Below are 17,757 nucleotides of genomic sequence, written 5' to 3'. Positions count from 1 at the left end.
CAAGGTCCTGGCCCCGGTTTTGGCCTTACTCCGTTCCAGGGGTGTTTTTCTGCTACCGTACTTGGACGATATCCTCATCAAGGCTCCGTCCCTTTCTCAAGCGGTTGCCAGCTTGGATCTCACTCTAGAGACTCTGGCGAGGTTCGGTTGGGTCATCAACTTCCCCAAGTCCTCCCCCCCCCCTCCAGACAGCTAGTCTTCCTGGGAATGCTTTTAGACACAGGAGCGGCGGAGGTACGTCTTCCCTCGGAAAAACGTCTGACCCTCCGTGGGGCGGTTCGGGGTCTCCTTCTCCACCGTCGACCGTCCTTCCGCTTCTGCATGCGGGTCTTGGGGCAGATGGTTGCCTGCTTCGAGGCGATCCCATTTGCGCAGTTTCACTCCCGCCCTCTCCAACGGGCGATCATCTCCTCCTGGGACAAATCGCCGGAGTCTCTGGATCATCCCTTCCGTCTATCGCCTCCGGTGCGGTCATCTCTCCGCTGGTGGTTACAGTCCCCTCTTCTGGGCAGGTCCTTTCTGCCACTCAACTGGTTGGTGGTTACAACAGATGCCAGTCTCTTGGGCTGGGGAGGCGTGTTTCCTCCCCGATCCGTCCAGGGCATTTGGTCTCCATCGGAGTCCAAACTCTCGATCAATGTCCTGGAGCTGAGAGCGGCCCTTCTGTCTCTACGACACTGGACTCATCTGCTGAAGGGTCATCCTGTTCGTGTACAATCGGACAACGCCACGGCTGTGGCGTACATAAACCACCAGGGGGGCACTCGCAGCGCTGCAGCAATGCGGGAGGTCACCAGCATTCTCCGTTGGGCGGAAGCCCACGTCCCGGCCCTATCTGCAATTTTTATTCCAGGGGTGGACAATTGGGCGGCGGACTTCCTCAGTCGCACCACCGTCGACCCCGGCGAGTGGTCTCTTCACCCGGAGGTATTCGAGGCCATTTGCCTTCGTTGGGGCATACCGGACGTGGACCTCATGGCCTCAAAATTCAATCACAAGGTCCCCGCCTATCTGTCCAGGGCCAGGGATCCGGGAGCTTGCGGAGCCGACGCCCTCGTTCTTCCTTGGCGAGGCTTCGCGCGCCCATACATATTCCCTCCCATCCCTCTCCTGCCCAAGGTCCTTCGGAAGATAGCGGCGGAAGGCGTCTCGGTGATTCTGTTCGCTCCGGACTGGCCCCGCCGGTCTTGGTATGCCGACCTCATGCTGCTCCTGGCAGACGCGCCCTGGCCGCTGCCCGCCAGGGAAGATCTTCTCTCTCAGGGACCGATCTTCCACCCGCGTTTAGGGTCCCTACGTTTGACGGCGTGGTTGTTGAGACCACCGTCCTGACGCGTAGGGGTTTTTCTGCGGACGTCGTCCGCACCATGATCCGCGCCCGTAAGCCGTCCTCTTCTAGGATCTATTATAGGACCTGGAGGACCTTTTTGGGGTTCTGTGCCGATCTGGGGATTCCTCCGCTCCGCTTTTCTCTCCCCACCGTTTTGTCCTTCCTGCAGAGCGGACTGGCCCAAGGGCTGGGTCTTAGTTCTTTGAAGGGTCAGGTGTCTGCGCTGTCCATTTTGTTTCAGCGCCCACTGGCCCCCCTTGGTCCTGTCAAGACCTTCCTTCAGGGCGTGGCTCACGCGGTTCCCCCGTACCGTCCTCCGGTACCGCCCTGGGACCTGAACCTGGTTCTCTCAGCGCTCCAGGCTTCCCCTTTCGAGCCTCTGCGGACGGTTTCCTTGCGACTTCTGTCCTGCAAGGTTATTTTCCTTGTAGCCGTCACCTCTCTTCGGAGGGTGTCCGAATTGGCTGCACTCTCCTGTCTGGAACCTTTCCTAGTGTTCCACCAGGACAAGGTGGTTCTTCGTCCGGTCCCTTCCTTCCTTCCTAAGGTGGTCTCCGCCTTTCATCTGAACGAGGACATCGTTCTCCCCTCTTTGTGTCCTTCCCCTTCCCACCCGCGGGAGAGGAAGCTTCATCGCCTGGACGTTGTCAGGGCGCTCAAGATTTACCTGGAAGTAACCAGCTCTTTCAGGCATACTGACTCGCTCTTTGTGGTCCCGGAAGGGTCGCGCAGAGGGATGGCCGCATCCAAAGTGGCTATCGCCCGTTTTGTCAAGATGGCTGTTACTGAGGCTTATCTCGCCAAGGGCAAGGTTCCGCCCCTTGGTGTTACCGCTCACTCCACTAGAGCGGTCGGGGCTTCCTGGGCTCAGAGGAATCGGGCTTCTACGGAGCAGATTTGCAAGGCGGCCACTTGGTCCTCCTTGCACACCTTCACCAAGTTCTACAGGGTGCATACTCATGCGTCGGCTGACGCTGCTTTAGGCCGTCTGGTGTTGCAGGCGGCAGTTGATTGATGCCTCTGGTGTTGGTTGAGTTTGTTCTGGTCCCTCCCTTCTGGGACTGCTCTGGAACGTCCCATGGTTTCCTGTGTCCCCCCCAGGAATATGGGCGAGAAAAGGAGACTTTTGTATTACTTACCAGTAAAGTCTCTTTCTCGCTCTTCCTTGGGGGACACAGCACCCGCCCTTCATTTGGGTTACAGTTGTGGTTCCGGCTTGGTTGCCCCCGTTGGGGCTCGACAGTTCTTTTTCCGGTTGGTGGTTATCTTTCACTACTTGGACACGCAACTGGCAGTCTCTTCTCCAGGCTGAAGGGTATAGCTGATGGAGGAGGGGCTTACAGCTTTCACTTAGTGTCACGCCTCCTAGGGAGCAGAGCTATACCCATGGTTTCCTGTGTCCCCCAAGGAAGAGCGAGAAAAAGACTTTACTGGTAAGTAATACAAAAGTCTCCTTTTTACAACAGCTGGAGGGCCGCAGGTTGATCATGCCTGCTTTATGCTATTGTGAATTTGTTAATATCATATGACCTTTTTTCTGCCAGTCTTTGGGAAATAAACCTATTTTTTGCCTTCCTTTATTGCAGCCGATCTTTCACGTCATGGGATTTTCAGTCACAGGACGTGTGTTGAATGGGCCAGATGGTGAAGGTGTTGCGGATGCTGTGGTTACACTTAACAACCAGATGAATGGTAATGGCAAGGCTCTTCACTATGTCGGGGTGGGCCTACTATTAAGAAGGCAGAAAAGGGCATCATGCCCACGGCAGTTCCGAGCTGAGGTGCAGTAGGAAAGAATATCCATCCCTTCCTGATCAGTGGGTGCCTGATTGCCAGGACTCCTCTTGTCTAGAGTGATTGGTAGGGGTCCCTGCTCCCCCATTTGAATGGAGCCGAGGTCACGCATCTTGATTGCCGTTCCATTCAACTCTGTGCTCCTGCCAGCTTTCTGACCACTACTTATCAGGCCTTTACCCTGTAGACAGGGGGATGTGTTGTTCTATGGAAAACCTCTTCAATCACTCCGATACCCCCCCAGTCCCAGGAACGAAGAGACCTAAATCCTTTTGATGTATTCCGGTTAACTTGAATGCAGCTGTGCTGGTTCTCCACACACAAGGACCCCCGAGAAGGGGATATGGCCATGTCAATCCCATCTCTTTGTTTTTGGGATTGGCAGGGGGAGTTACAGAGGTCAGACTAGCATGGAAGTGCCCCTTTCTCTATAAAATAAGTCACAGTTCGCTGAGTGACATCATTTTTCACTTGGCCCTAAAAGGCAGATTCAGGAGAACTCCTTATTGAGGCTTATTCTTATAATATGTGCCTTTTGGCTCTAGTAAGGCAGAAGGTGATTTTCCGAGTGCCTTAGACTTTTTTTAAAATCTTTACATAGTTATGACCAATGCTGATGGATCCTTCCGTCTGGAGAACATGACTGCTGGTACATACAGCATTGATGCGCGGAAGGAACATATATTCTTTGATACGCTCACGGTGAAGATTGCTCCAAACACGCCACAGCTTGCTGATATTGTGGCAGCGAGGTAAGTAAGACGTCCTGCGTATTACGGGCTGGGATGCATAGACCCAAAGTCACTTGTTTTTTCTCTTTTCCAGATTCAGTGTGTGCGGAGATATTTCTATCACACATTTTCCTGAAAGTATGAAGACGATGAGTAAATATAAAGTCACGCTGACATCCCAAGACAAAGACAGGACGTCCGTCCTGACAACGGAGTCCGACTCTCATGGAGCCTTCTGCTTCCAGGCTAGAAGAGGATCGTACAATATACAGGTGAAGCAGCACAAGATATGGCTCTATACATAGGGTAGTTTTTACCATCTGTGCTAAAGAGAAATGGACAGCTGGTGCCAATACCACCCATAGCATGCACTGATCAGTAGACCAGTCATGTGAGGGACCAGTCACATGGTATGAAGTGATTGTTAAAGGGATTTTTCTACAGGGTGATTGATTGCTAGGGGCAATACCGCCACCCCCGCTGATCATGAGAACCAGGTCTTGGGAGTGGGTGGGCATGTGTGCTGCCTCTCCATTTAGACTATGGAATGGGCACCCTGTTAATACATTGTAAATGTGCAGCTTTTAAAGGAGTTGTCTATGAAAACATGACCTATGCTCAAGATAGGTCATCAATATCAGATCTGCGGGAGTCCGACACCCAGGACCTCTGCTGATCAGCTGTTAAAGGCTGGGTGCTCCATGAGCACTGTGGCCCCTTCCTAGGCCAATAAATGGCATTGGTGGACACAGCACCATGGGTATATGCCCAGCTACCACTATGAGGCGACACTAGATAACAGAAAAGTTGGCTCCGTCCAGGTGGGCTATACCCTCTCCAGAGCCACTACTAGGCTATTGAGTTTCAGTCTAGTGTCCTGCATGCTGGATGACTTTCCGTTTGTCTGCCGGAACAGCGTGCTGTCGTTTCACCCCAGAGATGTGAAACTAGCCTAACTTGCAGTCTGTCGGGATTTCCTCCAAGATTTTCCAGTAGAGTTTTCCTTTGGAGATTTCTATCAGACTGTAAAAAAAATGTGCTATAAATCTCCATACTGAAGATTAATTTATTCTGTTGAGCAGTGTCAAAAATTCGTCATTAATCTATTAGTCCGTTTGGTTCTGTTACACGCTAAATATTAAAGGGCTTATTCCCTTATCCTTAATACACAGCTTAGTACTCGGGTGTATCAGGCTGTCCCACAGAGTCAATGCAGTGGCAATACGCAAGCGCAACCTGCTGCTTCTTTCATTCTGGGGACTCTGAACCCCCGTTCTTGTGATCAGTAGAGGTCGCAGTGGTCCGAGCCCCACCCATTAGATCCACAGGATTGGTTATAGTTTAGTATCTTGGGACAACTCCTTGTCACAACCTGTATAATGTCACCTTGAAGAAGTCTTGATCCTAATATTGAAGATAATGTCTCTTTTTCAGGTCTCCATTCCAGAAGCTGAGGCTAAAGCCGGACTGGCATTAAAACCATATGTGTTCCCTGTGACTGTGACAGACAAACCTGTAATGGATGTGGCATTCTCCCAATTTGTGGCTTCTGTTTCGGGCAAAGTATCTTGTCTCGGTATGTTTCATTTTGCATAATGTCAGTAGATGGTTTTTACTGTCCAATAGGTGCGGTTCACACCTTTCTTGAGAATGGGCCACCATCTTGTTGCCGCTGTGAATGGAGAGGTGGTCACGCATGCCCGGCTATATCTATTCACATCTGGGATAGTTATGGACTTTGTTTAGGCCTCTTTCACACTTGCGTTATCCGGATCCGGCGTGTACTCCACTTGCCGGAATTACACTCCGGATCCGGAAAAACGCAAGTGTACTGAAAGCATTTGAAGACGGATCCGTCTTCCAAATGCGTTCAGTGTTACTATGGCAGCCAGGACGCTATTAAAGTCCTGGTTGCCATAGTAGGAGCGGGGGAGCAGTATACTTACAGTCCGTGCGGCTCCCCGGGCGCTCCAGAATGACGTCAGAGCGCCCCATGCGCATGGATGACGTGATCCATGCGATCACATGATCCATGCGCTTGGGGCGCCCTGACGTCACTCTGGAGCGCCCGGGGAGCCGCACGGAAGGTAAGTACACTGCTCCCCGCTACACTTTACCATGGCTGCCAGGACTTTAGCGTCCCGGCATCCATGGTAACCATTCAGAAAAAGCTAAATGTCGGGTCCGGCAATGCGCCGAAACGACGTTTAGCTTAAGGCCGGATCCGGATCAATGCCTTTCAATGGGCATTAATTCCGGATCCGGCCTTGCGGCAAGTGTTCCGGATTTTTGGCCGGAGCAAAAAGCGCAGCATGCGTTCCGGAACTGAAGACATCCTGATGCATCCTGAACGGATTTCTCTCCATTCAGAATGCATGGGGATAATCCTGATCAGGATTCTTCCGGCATAGAGCCCCGACGACGGAACTCTATGCCGGAAGACAAGAACGCAAGTGTGAAAGAGCCCTAAGTTACATGTATGAATAAATAATAAATTCTGTTTAAAGGGGTTTTCTGAGACTTTAGAACTTTTGACCTATCACCTGGGACCCCCCGACAATTAGCAGTTTGAGAAGGCAGCGGCGTAGCCTTCTCTCAGCTTTTCCTAGACCAGTGACTAGCACTGAGAAGGCCGCGCTTCTCACAGGAGCATCGGTGCCTTCTCAAAAGCTGATCGGCTGGGGTTCCTGGTAAAGGACCCCCACCGATCAGATACTGATGTCCTATAAGTCTTGGAAAACCATTTTAACCTTTATTTTTATTTTTTATATTTTTTATGTTCAAACATTTTTGTAGTTTGTTTTGTAGACTTTTTAGTTTTCTTGTCGGTGTATTAAAATATGCCATGTCTTTCTGATTCTTTAGATGCTTGTGGGGATCTGACTGTGACATTGCAGTCAGTGAGCCGGCATAGAGAAAAGCGTTCTGTCCAGGTCTCCAGCAAATCAGAAGGGGTGACTTTCACTTTTGAGGATGTTTTACCCGGCAAATATAAAGGTAGAGAAATATATAATGTGTAAAACAAAAATACTGTTTCCAGGTTATAAATGGTAGCCTACTTTTGACAATGCAGGGTGCACACGGCTGGTGTCCGTGTTTTTCAGATGCGTAGTTTGCGGTCCGCAAAACTGATATGGCTGTGTGAATACCCCCTTTAAGCAGATTGTTACCTACTTTCATAATTGAGGTTATTGAAAATACTATTGTAATACATCCCAGTACAAGTTTACTGATCTCATGAGGTGCATCCTAGGGTTGCACCGGGTTTCGAACTATCGATACTTTTAGACCCGGATCGATTTGATGCCGGTTTTTACTATTTTCCGACACCAGGCTGCGCTACTGCGCGCGCCATGTTCTCTTCAGCAGCACAGTGGAGAAGGAGGTAGTCTCTCCCTCTCCACTGTGACGCAGCTGCCACCAATGGGAGGAGGCCACTGCGCCACCAATGATTATAATTTATAATACTGGAGTTGGGGGGGCACACTGTGCCACCAATGAAGATAATTAATTTGTTGATACAAATGTAGGATGCGGGTGCCGGCGGTATCACATACCTGGCACCCGCCCTCTATGAAAGGCGATGCGATCCGCCGAACTGTGGCAAATAGCCCCTCAGGTGCCGCACCTGAGGGGTTAATTGACGGGGATCGCAGCACCTTGTCATAGAGGGCGGGTGTTGGGTATGTGATACCGCTGGCACCCGCATCCTACATTTGTATTAACAGGTTAATTATCTTCAATGGTGGCGCAGTGTGCCGCCCCAACCCCCCCCAATATTATAATCATTGGCAGTGGTCACAGGGTCTCCCCCTCATTGGTGGCAGTGGCAGCTTCCAATCATAGCCCCAGCAGTGAAATCGCAGGGCACCGATCGGTTACCATGGCAGCCAGGGACGCTACTGAAGCCATCCATGGCTGCCACGGTAAGCTCCCTGCTGCCGTGTTCACAAAGCCCAGGGCAGCAGGGAGAGTGTAAAGTCCTAGAGCACTATTAGGTTGAATAGGACAAGGGATTAAAAGATCCCAGGTTCTAGCCTCTAAGGAGGCTAATAGTAAATTAAATAAAAAGTAAAAAAAAAAAAAACACCAAAATATTAAGTTTAAATCGCCCCCTTTCCCAATTTTGCATATAAAATATATACCGTATTTTTCGCCCTATAAGACGCATCGGCCTATAAGACGCACCTAGGTTTTTGAGGACAAAAATAAGAAAAAAAATATTTTTAACCAAAAGGTGTGCTATGGTGGGTTTTGAATTAATGGTGGTCTGTGCATGACACTATTATGGGGGATCTGTGGATGACGTACTGTCATGTGGGGGATCTGTGGATGGCGCTGTTATGGGGGATCTGTGGATGGCGCTGTTATGGGGGATCTGTGGATGGCGCTGTTATGGGGGATCTGTGGATGGCGCTGTTATGGGGGATCTGTGGATGGCATTGTTATGGGGCGGGGGATCTGTGGATGGCATTGTTATGGGGCGGGGGATCTGTGGATGGCATTGTTATGGGGTGGGGGATCTGTGGATGGCATTGTTATGGGGTGGGGGATCTGTGGATGGCATTGTTATGGGGTGGGGGATCTGTGGATGGCATTGAATGGGGTGGGGGATCTGTGGATGGCATTGAATGGGGTGGGGGATCTGTGGATGGCATTGTTATGGAGTGGGGGGATCTGTGGATGGCATTAAATGCGGTGGGGGATCTGTGGATGGAACTGCTATATGTCATCCTCAGATCCCCCTCCTAACAGTGTACCCCAAAATACACCGTCCCTCCGCTCACCGCAGTATTTATAAACATGAATCCTCATCCTGTAACTAACGCTGCGCTCTCCCATGTTCCCATGTCCCCTGTATCCCCACAGCACTTACGAACAAGCTCCCATAGCAGGCAGAGCGTCTGGCAGCGTTACGTCACTCACTGACTGCCTGCTCCGCCTGCTTCATTCATAAAGTGGGCGGAGCAGACGCTTAACGTCAGTGAGTGACGTTACTGCTGCCGTCCGCTCTGCCTGCTATGGGAGCTTGTTCGTAAGTGCTGTGGGGATACAGGGGACATGGGAACACGGGAGAGCGCAGCGTTAGTTACAGGATGAGGATTCATGTTTATAAATACTGCGGTGAGCGGCGGGGCCGGTGTAAGAGTACAGTGACTGCACCTAGTTCCGGACTCCAGCCCCTCCTCTCTCCCGGCTCATACATCACAGTCCGCGATGCTGCAGCGTCGCAGACTGCGATGTAAAATGGAAGCATTCGCCCCATAAGACGCAGGGGCATTTTCCCCCTACTTTTGGGGGGGAAAAGTGCGTCTTATGGGGCGAAAAATACGGTAAACAATTAGAAAAATAAACATATTGCATATCGCCACGTCTGAAAAAGTCCAAACTATTAAAATATTCAAAAATATCTCCTATGCGGTGAACGCTGTAACAGAAAAAAAATAAAAAAACACGCCATTCGCCATTTTTTTTAGTTGCTTGTCCCTCCCAAAAAATAGGATAGGACTGTTCTATTATGGGCCGGACATTCCATAAAATGCGGAATGCACGCTGCTTTTTTGGTCTTTTTTTTTTTTTCCGCATGGTAGCCAGTATCGCAATACTTTTTCATGGTATCAAAATCTAATCAAAATTCTGGTATCATGGGCTGTTCTGTATTCGCAAATGTAGTCAAGGCCCTTTGATCTTTAGTCGTCTGTCGTATACCGTGTGATACCGGCCTGGATTTCTTCTGAGTGCAGGAGCGCACGGTGTCATTGGTTGCTATGACGCCGTGCGCTTTCTGCTGCTGCCGGTATATGATCTATACCAGTGCATTACTGTACTGCGGCGGCAGCAGGAAGCTCGCAGCGTCATAGCAACCAATGACACCGTGCGCTCCTGCACTCAGAAGAAATCTAGGCCGGTATCCTACGGATCGTGTCCCACGGACGTGTGAATCCAGCCTTTAAAGAGTAAATTTAATGGTGTTTGAATGAGACAGTAGATCTAAGTCATCAGTATCAGGTTGGCGCGAGGTTCTAACTCTTTGCACCCCTACCAATCAGTTGTGGCTTTGTCCCCTGTGTATTGGCTGGAGGTTGTTACTGCAGTGCTGCTCCCATTCACGTGTATCTGCAGAAGTCAACCCTGCCTTCTACACAGAGGACTTACCTGTTTCTGGTGCTGGCGTTTGTGAAAACAGTACGTCAGCAGGGGGTCAGACCCGCATAGATATAATACCGATGCTCTATCTTAAGGATAGGTCATCCGAAAGTACGTTCTGGAGAACCGCTAAAAAGGGTTACTAAACCCCAAAGGCCCGGACCCCTCATGCAGGTTATACTTGACTGCTTCCCGGCATAACAGGCCATGACTGGGACGAGCCTCCCTAGCATAGCGGGTGACGCTAGAGAGGCTCATTCCCGTCGCGGCCTGCTATTGGCTGCCCCAACAGGGAGATGCAGAGGAAGCCGTGCGGGCATCGGGAGTTGCGGTTGCTGGGGAGCGGGGTAAGTGTAACCTGTATGAGGGGCCCAGGCATTATAGGGGTTGGATAACCCCTTTTTACTCCACACATTGACATACAGTACACAGCCATTCTGTCCTAATATAGGGTGTAGCATATTTTAAATTCATGAGCTTTGTAATCCTTACTTGATATCCCTAAAATACATGGTTGTCTTTTTTTTCTCCCCCCAAGCGAGCATCATTCAGGAAGACTGGTGCTGGAAGAATAAGTCTCTGGAGTTTGAGGTTACAGAGGATGACGTTGTTGGCATTGAGTTCAGGCAGACTGGTTACATGCTCCGATGTTCCCTCTCACATGGCATAACTCTGGTGAGTGAAGACCTTGCATGAAGATGCATTCTAGATCTCACTGCCTGCTCTTCATGGCTCCTTTTGCTGAATCTCCTACTCTCCTTGATGCAAAATCATTACTTTAAATGGGCCTGGAGTTGCCAGTCTGATGTCTTAGCAACTAAACGTAGAAATTGAATACTGGCGGACTATACGGGTGGTATTTTAGTCTCCCCCAGTGGAATCGGTGCTATTGTGTTTAAGAAGTAAGAGGATCGATTGAAATATTTTTTTCTTTTGTTGATCTCCTTCATGTTCTATTTTATAATTCCTGTAAATTTCTTTCGCCAGGAATTTTTCCAAGATGGAAATGCCCCAGAGCATGTTGGTGTGTATAATCTAACAAAAGGAGTCAATAGATTCTGCCTATCAAAACCAGGTACATTTTTTAATTATTATTATTTTTTTATAGATTTTGCTTTCAGATTCAGCTTGGTTGCCATTAAAAGATTAACCACTTCGCCACCGCTGTACCACTATATACGTCAGCGGCAGAGTCTTTAAAGATAGCATCCACTCGGGTGTGGAGCGGGTGCCATAGCCTCCAGGTTTCAACTGTTTTAAACAGTAGACTCCCGGAAGCAATATTTGTGATCGTCGATTATGTCGATCGCAGACATTAAATTTTTCAGATGCCGTGGTCAGTTGTGACCAAGGCCTCTGATGTGGCTTTTCCTGAAAGCACTGTGCTCCTGGGGCCTGAATGGCTTCCCCACGCAGAGATTAGGGAAGCTGTTCCTTCTCTGTAATAGCCTCTGTCTCTAATAATTGGAGACTATGACAACTCTAGTTCTTAAGGAGACCTTCAGGTGGGAGGGCTCCTTAGCAACATAGCAAATCTCCCATACACTGCAATGATAATTCATTGCAGAGTATAGGAGAAGCAATTTTCTGATTCTGAAGAGTCTCCAAAAGGGCACGTTAAAAAAAATAAAAAAAATAAAAATAATTCACATCACCCCTATTATAAAAATAAACAAACATGATATGCATCGCTGCATCCCAAAACATACTATTATAATCAAAATGTATTTATCACATATAGTGAAAACCGTAACTGAAAAAAAAAATCGAAATCACCTTTGTCACTTCACCTTGAATAAATTGAATAATAAGTGATCAAAATGTCATACACACTCCAAAATATCCATCAAAACTACAGATTGCCCTAAAAAAAAAATGAAGCCGTCATACAACTTGGTAGACGAAGTTTTGGGTGGTCAGAATATGCTGATGTAAAAAAAAAAAAAAAGGTTTTTCAAACCTATTGTATTAAAACAGAAGAAAAACTATATAAATGTAGCATTGCTGTAATTGTACTGACCTGTAGAATGAAGGGAACAGGTCTGTTTTACCACATGGGGAACACCATAAAAATGAAAACCATAAAACTATGGCGGTGTTTGGATTTTTATTTTTATTTTTCTTCCAATTCCACCCCATTTGGATTTTTTTTTTTTTTTTCTAGCTTCCCACTTCATTGTATGCAATATTAAAAGGTGCCATGAAAGTACAACTTGTCCTGCAAAAACAAGCCCTTATACATCTATGTGAACGAAAAAATAGTTATGGCTGATGTTCTCTGTGCTCCTCTGGATTCTCCACTTCATTTCTCCAAACCCACCTGCCCTGTTCTGCTTGGGCAGTGTGGGTCAGGAACTGCCCATGATGTCATTCAGGCTCCCCCTACTACTTCAGTATGCCCTAATGGACAGGGGGTAGTCTTGGTGAGATGTCCGTATGGACAGGGGGTAGTCTTGGAGAGATGTCCGTATGGACAGGGGGTAGTCTTGGTGAGATGTCCGTATGGACAGGGGGTAGTCTTGGAGAGATGTCCGTATGGACAGGGGGTAGTCTTGGCGAGATGTCTGTATGGACAGGGGGTAGTCTTGGCGAGATGTCCGTATGGACAGGGGGTAGTCTTGGCGAGATGTCCGTATGGACAGGGGGTAGTCTTGGCGAGATGTCCGTATGGACAGGGGGTAGTCTTGGCGAGATGTCCGTATGGACAGGGGGTAGTCTTGGCGAGATGTCCGTATGGACAGGGGGTAGTCTTGGCGAGATGTCCGTATGGACAGGGGGTAGTCTTGGCGAGATGTCCGTATGGACAGGGGGTAGTCTTGGCGAGATGTCCGTATGGACAGGGGGTAGTCTTGGCGAGATGTCCGTATGGACAGGGGGTAGTCTTGGCGAGATGTCCGTATGGACAGGGGGTAGTCTTGGAGAGATGTCCGTATGGACAGGGGGTAGTCTTGGCGAGATGTCCGTATGGACAGGGGGTAGTCTTGGCGAGATGTCCGTATGGACAGGGGGTAGTCTTGGCGAGATGTCCGTATGGACAGGGGGTAGTCTTGGCGAGATGTCCGTATGGACAGGGGGTAGTCTTGGCGAGATGTCCGTATGGACAGGGGGTAGTCTTGGCGAGATGTCCGTATGGACAGGGGGTAGTCTTGGCGAGATGTCCGTATGGACAGGGGGTAGTCTTGGCGAGATGTCCGTATGGACAGGGGGTAGTCTTGGCGAGATGTCCGTGTGGACAGGGGGTAGTCTTGGCGAGATGTCCGTGTGGACAGGGGGTAGTCTTGGCGAGATGTCCGTGTGGACAGGGGGTAGTCTTGGCGAGATGTCCGTGTGGACAGGGGGTAGTCTTGGCGAGATGTCCGTGTGGACAGGGGGTAGTCTTGGCGAGATGTCCGTGTGGACAGGGGGTAGTCTTGGCGAGATGTCCGTGTGGACAGGGGGTAGTCTTGGCGAGATGTCCGTGTGGACAGGGGGTAGTCTTGGCGAGATGTCCGTGTGGACAGGGGGTAGTCTTGGCGAGATGTCCGTGTGGACAGGGGGTAGTCTTGGCGAGATGTCCGTGTGGACAGGGGGTAGTCTTGGCGAGATGTCCGTGTGGACAGGGGGTAGTCTTGGCGAGATGTCCGTGTGGACAGGGGGTAGTCTTGGCGAGATGTCCGTGTGGACAGGGGGTAGTCTTGGCGAGATGTCCGTGTGGACAGGGGGTAGTCTTGGCGAGATGTCCGTGTGGACAGGGGGTAGTCTTGGCGAGATGTCCGTGTGGACAGGGGGTAGGCTTGGCGAGATGTCCGTGTGGACAGGGGGTAGGCTTGGCGAGATGTCTGTGTGGACAGGGGGTAGGCTTGGCGAGATGTCTGTGTGGACAGGGGGTAGTCTTGGCGAGATGTCTGTGTGGACAGGGGGTAGTCTTGGCGAGATGTCTGTATGGACAGGGGGTAGTCTTGGCGAGATGTCTGTATGGACAGGGGGTAGTCTTGGCGAGATGTCTGTATGGACAGGGGGTAGTCTTGGCGAGATGTCTGTATGGACAGGGGGTAGTCTTGGCGAGATGTCTGTATGGACAGGGGGTAGTCTTGGCGAGATGTCCGTATGGACAGGGGGTAGTCTTGGCGAGATGTCCGTATGGACAGGGGGTAGTCTTGGCGAGATGTCCGTATGGACAGGGGGTAGTCTTGGCGAGATGTCTTATTTAACATTATGGTGATCAGCAGCTTTAGTGATCAGTGTCTTTACTAACCAAATTATAATTAAAAAGTTAAGACTGCCAGAAGAGGGTTGAACTGAACTGCATCCTTAAAATGAATGCCTGAGTTTAAAACTTTGCCCCATGCTAATAAATTGGATAAAATAAAAAATAATTCCATACTCGCCTGTTTCTCTCACACCGTTCTTGCACCTCCAGCTGCAGAGGTGACCTTAAGGTATATGGCATGTAACCGCTGCAGCCTATTGCTGGCCTCAGCAGTTTATGGCACAAGGCTTTTGCACTGATCACATGCCGTATACCTCAGTGTCACCACTGCAGTCTTGTGTACAAAGAATGGGAGGATGACCGGAGATACGGCGCGAGAGAAACAGGCGAGTATAATATTATACATAAACAGTATTGTGAAAACAAAAAGGGCAGTTTTATGGAGCATTTCCATCTCCTTGTGATTGCAAGGGGCAGTAATCTGTCAGTATAAGCAGTATTTTTAATTAAAAGCATACTGGGATTTCAGTAAAATGATTTTTTTATTTTTTGCTGACTCTCTCCTGAATGCAGCCGCTCATTTCCTATTTTAATTAATTTTCTTTCCAGGTGTTTACAAGGTCACCCCGCGGTCCTGCCATCGGTTTGAACACGCTTATTACACCTATGATACGTAAGCTGATTTTTATATTTTTTTTCTTTTACATTTTTATTTTTTTAAATGTGTTTACGTTTTGTGTAAGGTCAGCAATTATTGCCAGAAGTAATTACAATGCAATGCAGCTGTTGCAAAACTACAATTCCCAGCATGCCCTAATAATTCCCAGGCATACGGTGAGTTGTAGTTTTGCTGGAGGGCGGCAGGTTGGGCATCCCTGGGTTAGACTAGTCTGTAAAAAAAAAATTGCAAATTCAAGTGATGGTGTCGCCCACATTTGATGTGTACATTTAAAGGGATTCTGTCAGCAGTATTGGCCTTGCAAAACTGCTGGCAGAGCTAGTTAAAGGCTGGCGAGAGCAGTAGAAACATATGTTTAGTGCAGCTTAATCAAGAGTAGTGTTAATGTGAAATTTTATACTGCCAGTGCACTCTTCTGTGGAGCCGCTCACAGCAGGGAGCACTTCACAGTGAAGCTCCACCTCCTGGACACTTGCAGGAGCAGAACCTGGCAAAATAAAGTTCATGTTCCCTCCTGATAATAAAAGCTCTGCACAAGGTATGGTTTGTTCTGCTCTCCCCTGGCCCCCTACCTACCTCCATTCAATTCAATGGGGCTGCTGAAAATAGCCAAGCACTGGCACGGCTATTTCCGTCGGGCCCCATAGAGGTGAATGCAAGTGGTGGCTGCACAAGCTATGGGGATTCAAAAAATTGCATAGCGTGCCGGTCGACAATTTTAGGCGGGCCTATAGGAAAGATTGGTGGTGGCCGGACCACCACTTTGCTGGCTGTGTTTGAGATAGGTGGGACCCAGCGATATGCCCCAACATTGTCTGAGATGGGAATACCCCTTTTAAAGGGGTTGTCCACCTTTTTAATATAAGCATCAACCCCTGCCAGTCAGCTTTCTGGCAGTGTATATCATATAAACCTTTATGAACACAGGTACCCATACTCTGTATATATACACACATAAACCTGAACATACATAGACATACGTCACGCTAGAATGCACACAACACTTATGTGCATCAGATGACTGGTGGGCGATTGGTGAGGTTATAGAGCAGGCATCAGAGACCTCCAGCACTCCAGCTGCTGTGAAACTACAACACCCAGCATACAAACATGCTCGGCTGCTCTTCTAAGGCCCCTTTCACACGGGCGAGTATTCCGCGCGGATGCGATGTGTGAGTTGAACGCATTGCACCCGCACTGAATCCCGACCCATTCATTTCTATGGGGCTGTTCACATAAGCGGTGATTTTCACGCATCACTTGTGCGTTGCGTGAAAATCGCAGCAAGCTCTATATTCTGCGTTTTTCACGCAACGCAGGCCCCATAGAAGTGAATGGGGTTGCGTGAAAATCAGGGTGTCAGGCGGAGAAGGCGGCTGCTCTGTTCAGCAGACTGTTCCCCAGGGTATTGACAAGATTTTTGCTAATGGAGGGATACGGTCGTGTGTATGAGCCCTAAGTCTGCCAATCAGTCTGCATAAGGCCCTGTATAGCGGTCTTGCGCTGAACTTCAATGTTACACCAGTGAGCATGGCAGAAGCTTCCTGTGGGGCTGCCTGGCGCCATCTCTTTTGGGTATTTTCAAAAGATGCTCATGCTAAACACCCTGCAAATACTCTGGTATTTTTTTTTTTTTAATTAGTTGCATTTAGAGATTTTTATTGTGTTTTTAAGCCTTTTTTAAATAAAAGATTTATGCCTTTTTAACATTAGCGTTCTTAATATCGGTTGTTCTGCTCCATTATAGGAGCAGAACAATGGAAATAACTGAAGTGCCGTAGCAAACTGATCCCATTGACTATACAAGGATCCTTTCGGAAGAATGCTTTTTTTTTTTAAGCAGAGGAAAGTCCTGCATGTAGGACTTTTCTCTCCACTGTTTTTGATGACATCTGTGATGGAGCCTTCAGTGTAGATGTGATGAGTTTTCTTTAACCCTAATGTCGCTTTGTTCATATTTGACAGGTCCTCGCCTAGTATCCTTACCCTTACTGCAGTCCGACATCATGTCCTCGGAGCCATAACAGCCGATAAACTAATGGATGTGACCGTCACCATTAAGTAAGAGCAAGAACAATTGCAGTTTGGATTTCTATGCTATGCTGAGCAATGGTGGACAAATTGCAGCAACTGTGTAACTATTCATTCAGCTTATTATATGACTGAGTAGTTCTCAGCCCTGATACTGGTTTATCACTGAGACTGCAGTAATGCCTAAACGCCTTTGGTAGGTTCATGCCACAATATGAGAGAATGTGTGTCAAATGCTACCTTGGACTTTGCTGCTGCCTAATCTTAGATGCCATTGCTATCTTTCCTGTGGTGGGTTCAGGCACTCACCAGCGTCTGTCCACTCTGTAGCAGGAGACTAAAGAGGAGTGCCAGGGGTGGAGGACCAGCATGTTTGTAGGTGCCAGATGTGCCCTCTGCAGTAACTGTTGTCTTCAAAGATCAAAACACCAGTTTGTGAGCAAACCAGATCATTTAATGTATCTACGTCTTTCCTTCAATCAGATCTTCCATAGACACTGAACCAGCCCTGGTCTTGGGACCTCTGAAATCCATTGAGGAGACACGCAGAGAGCAGCAGCTGGCTGAGATTCAGGCTCGTAGGTTGGAGAGAGAGAAATCCGGGGCAGAGGCGGCGGACGTACAACCGCCAATCCAGGAGGTTGTAGAGGAGCTCCGGGGGCCCTTTACATATGAGTTCTCCTACTGGGCAAGGTAACGACATGGTCATTTCCAGCTGAATCCTAAAGTGGTCACACGTGAGATTGCTGACAACTGGCTACTGTTTTTTCCCTGACTACTATTCTGCATGATCTGTTCGGTTGACCCAAAAAAGTTCTTAAGGATAAAAATAAAATGTGCTAAGCCAGAAATGTCC

General features: G+C 48.8%; 1 protein-coding gene across 1 annotated transcript in view; it reads left to right on the top strand.

Annotated features, from left to right (window-relative positions):
* The window catches only part of LOC121007531 (nodal modulator 3-like), a 102,342-nt gene that overhangs the window by 40,914 nt on the left and 43,671 nt on the right, over positions 1-17,757 (top strand). The window contains 10 exon segments of the mRNA XM_040439519.1: positions 2,917-3,022; positions 3,726-3,876; positions 3,950-4,127; positions 5,290-5,431; positions 6,721-6,852; positions 10,541-10,677; positions 10,990-11,077; positions 14,801-14,864; positions 16,836-16,931; positions 17,385-17,594. Coding sequence (XP_040295453.1) covers positions 2,917-3,022; positions 3,726-3,876; positions 3,950-4,127; positions 5,290-5,431; positions 6,721-6,852; positions 10,541-10,677; positions 10,990-11,077; positions 14,801-14,864; positions 16,836-16,931; positions 17,385-17,594 — 1,304 coding nt within the window.

This window comes from Bufo bufo, chromosome 7, assembly GCF_905171765.1.
Source record: "Bufo bufo chromosome 7, aBufBuf1.1, whole genome shotgun sequence".
Taxonomy (NCBI): domain Eukaryota; kingdom Metazoa; phylum Chordata; class Amphibia; order Anura; family Bufonidae; genus Bufo; species Bufo bufo.
Note: the sequence above shows the minus strand (reverse complement) of the source record. Positions and strands in the feature narration are given on the sequence as shown.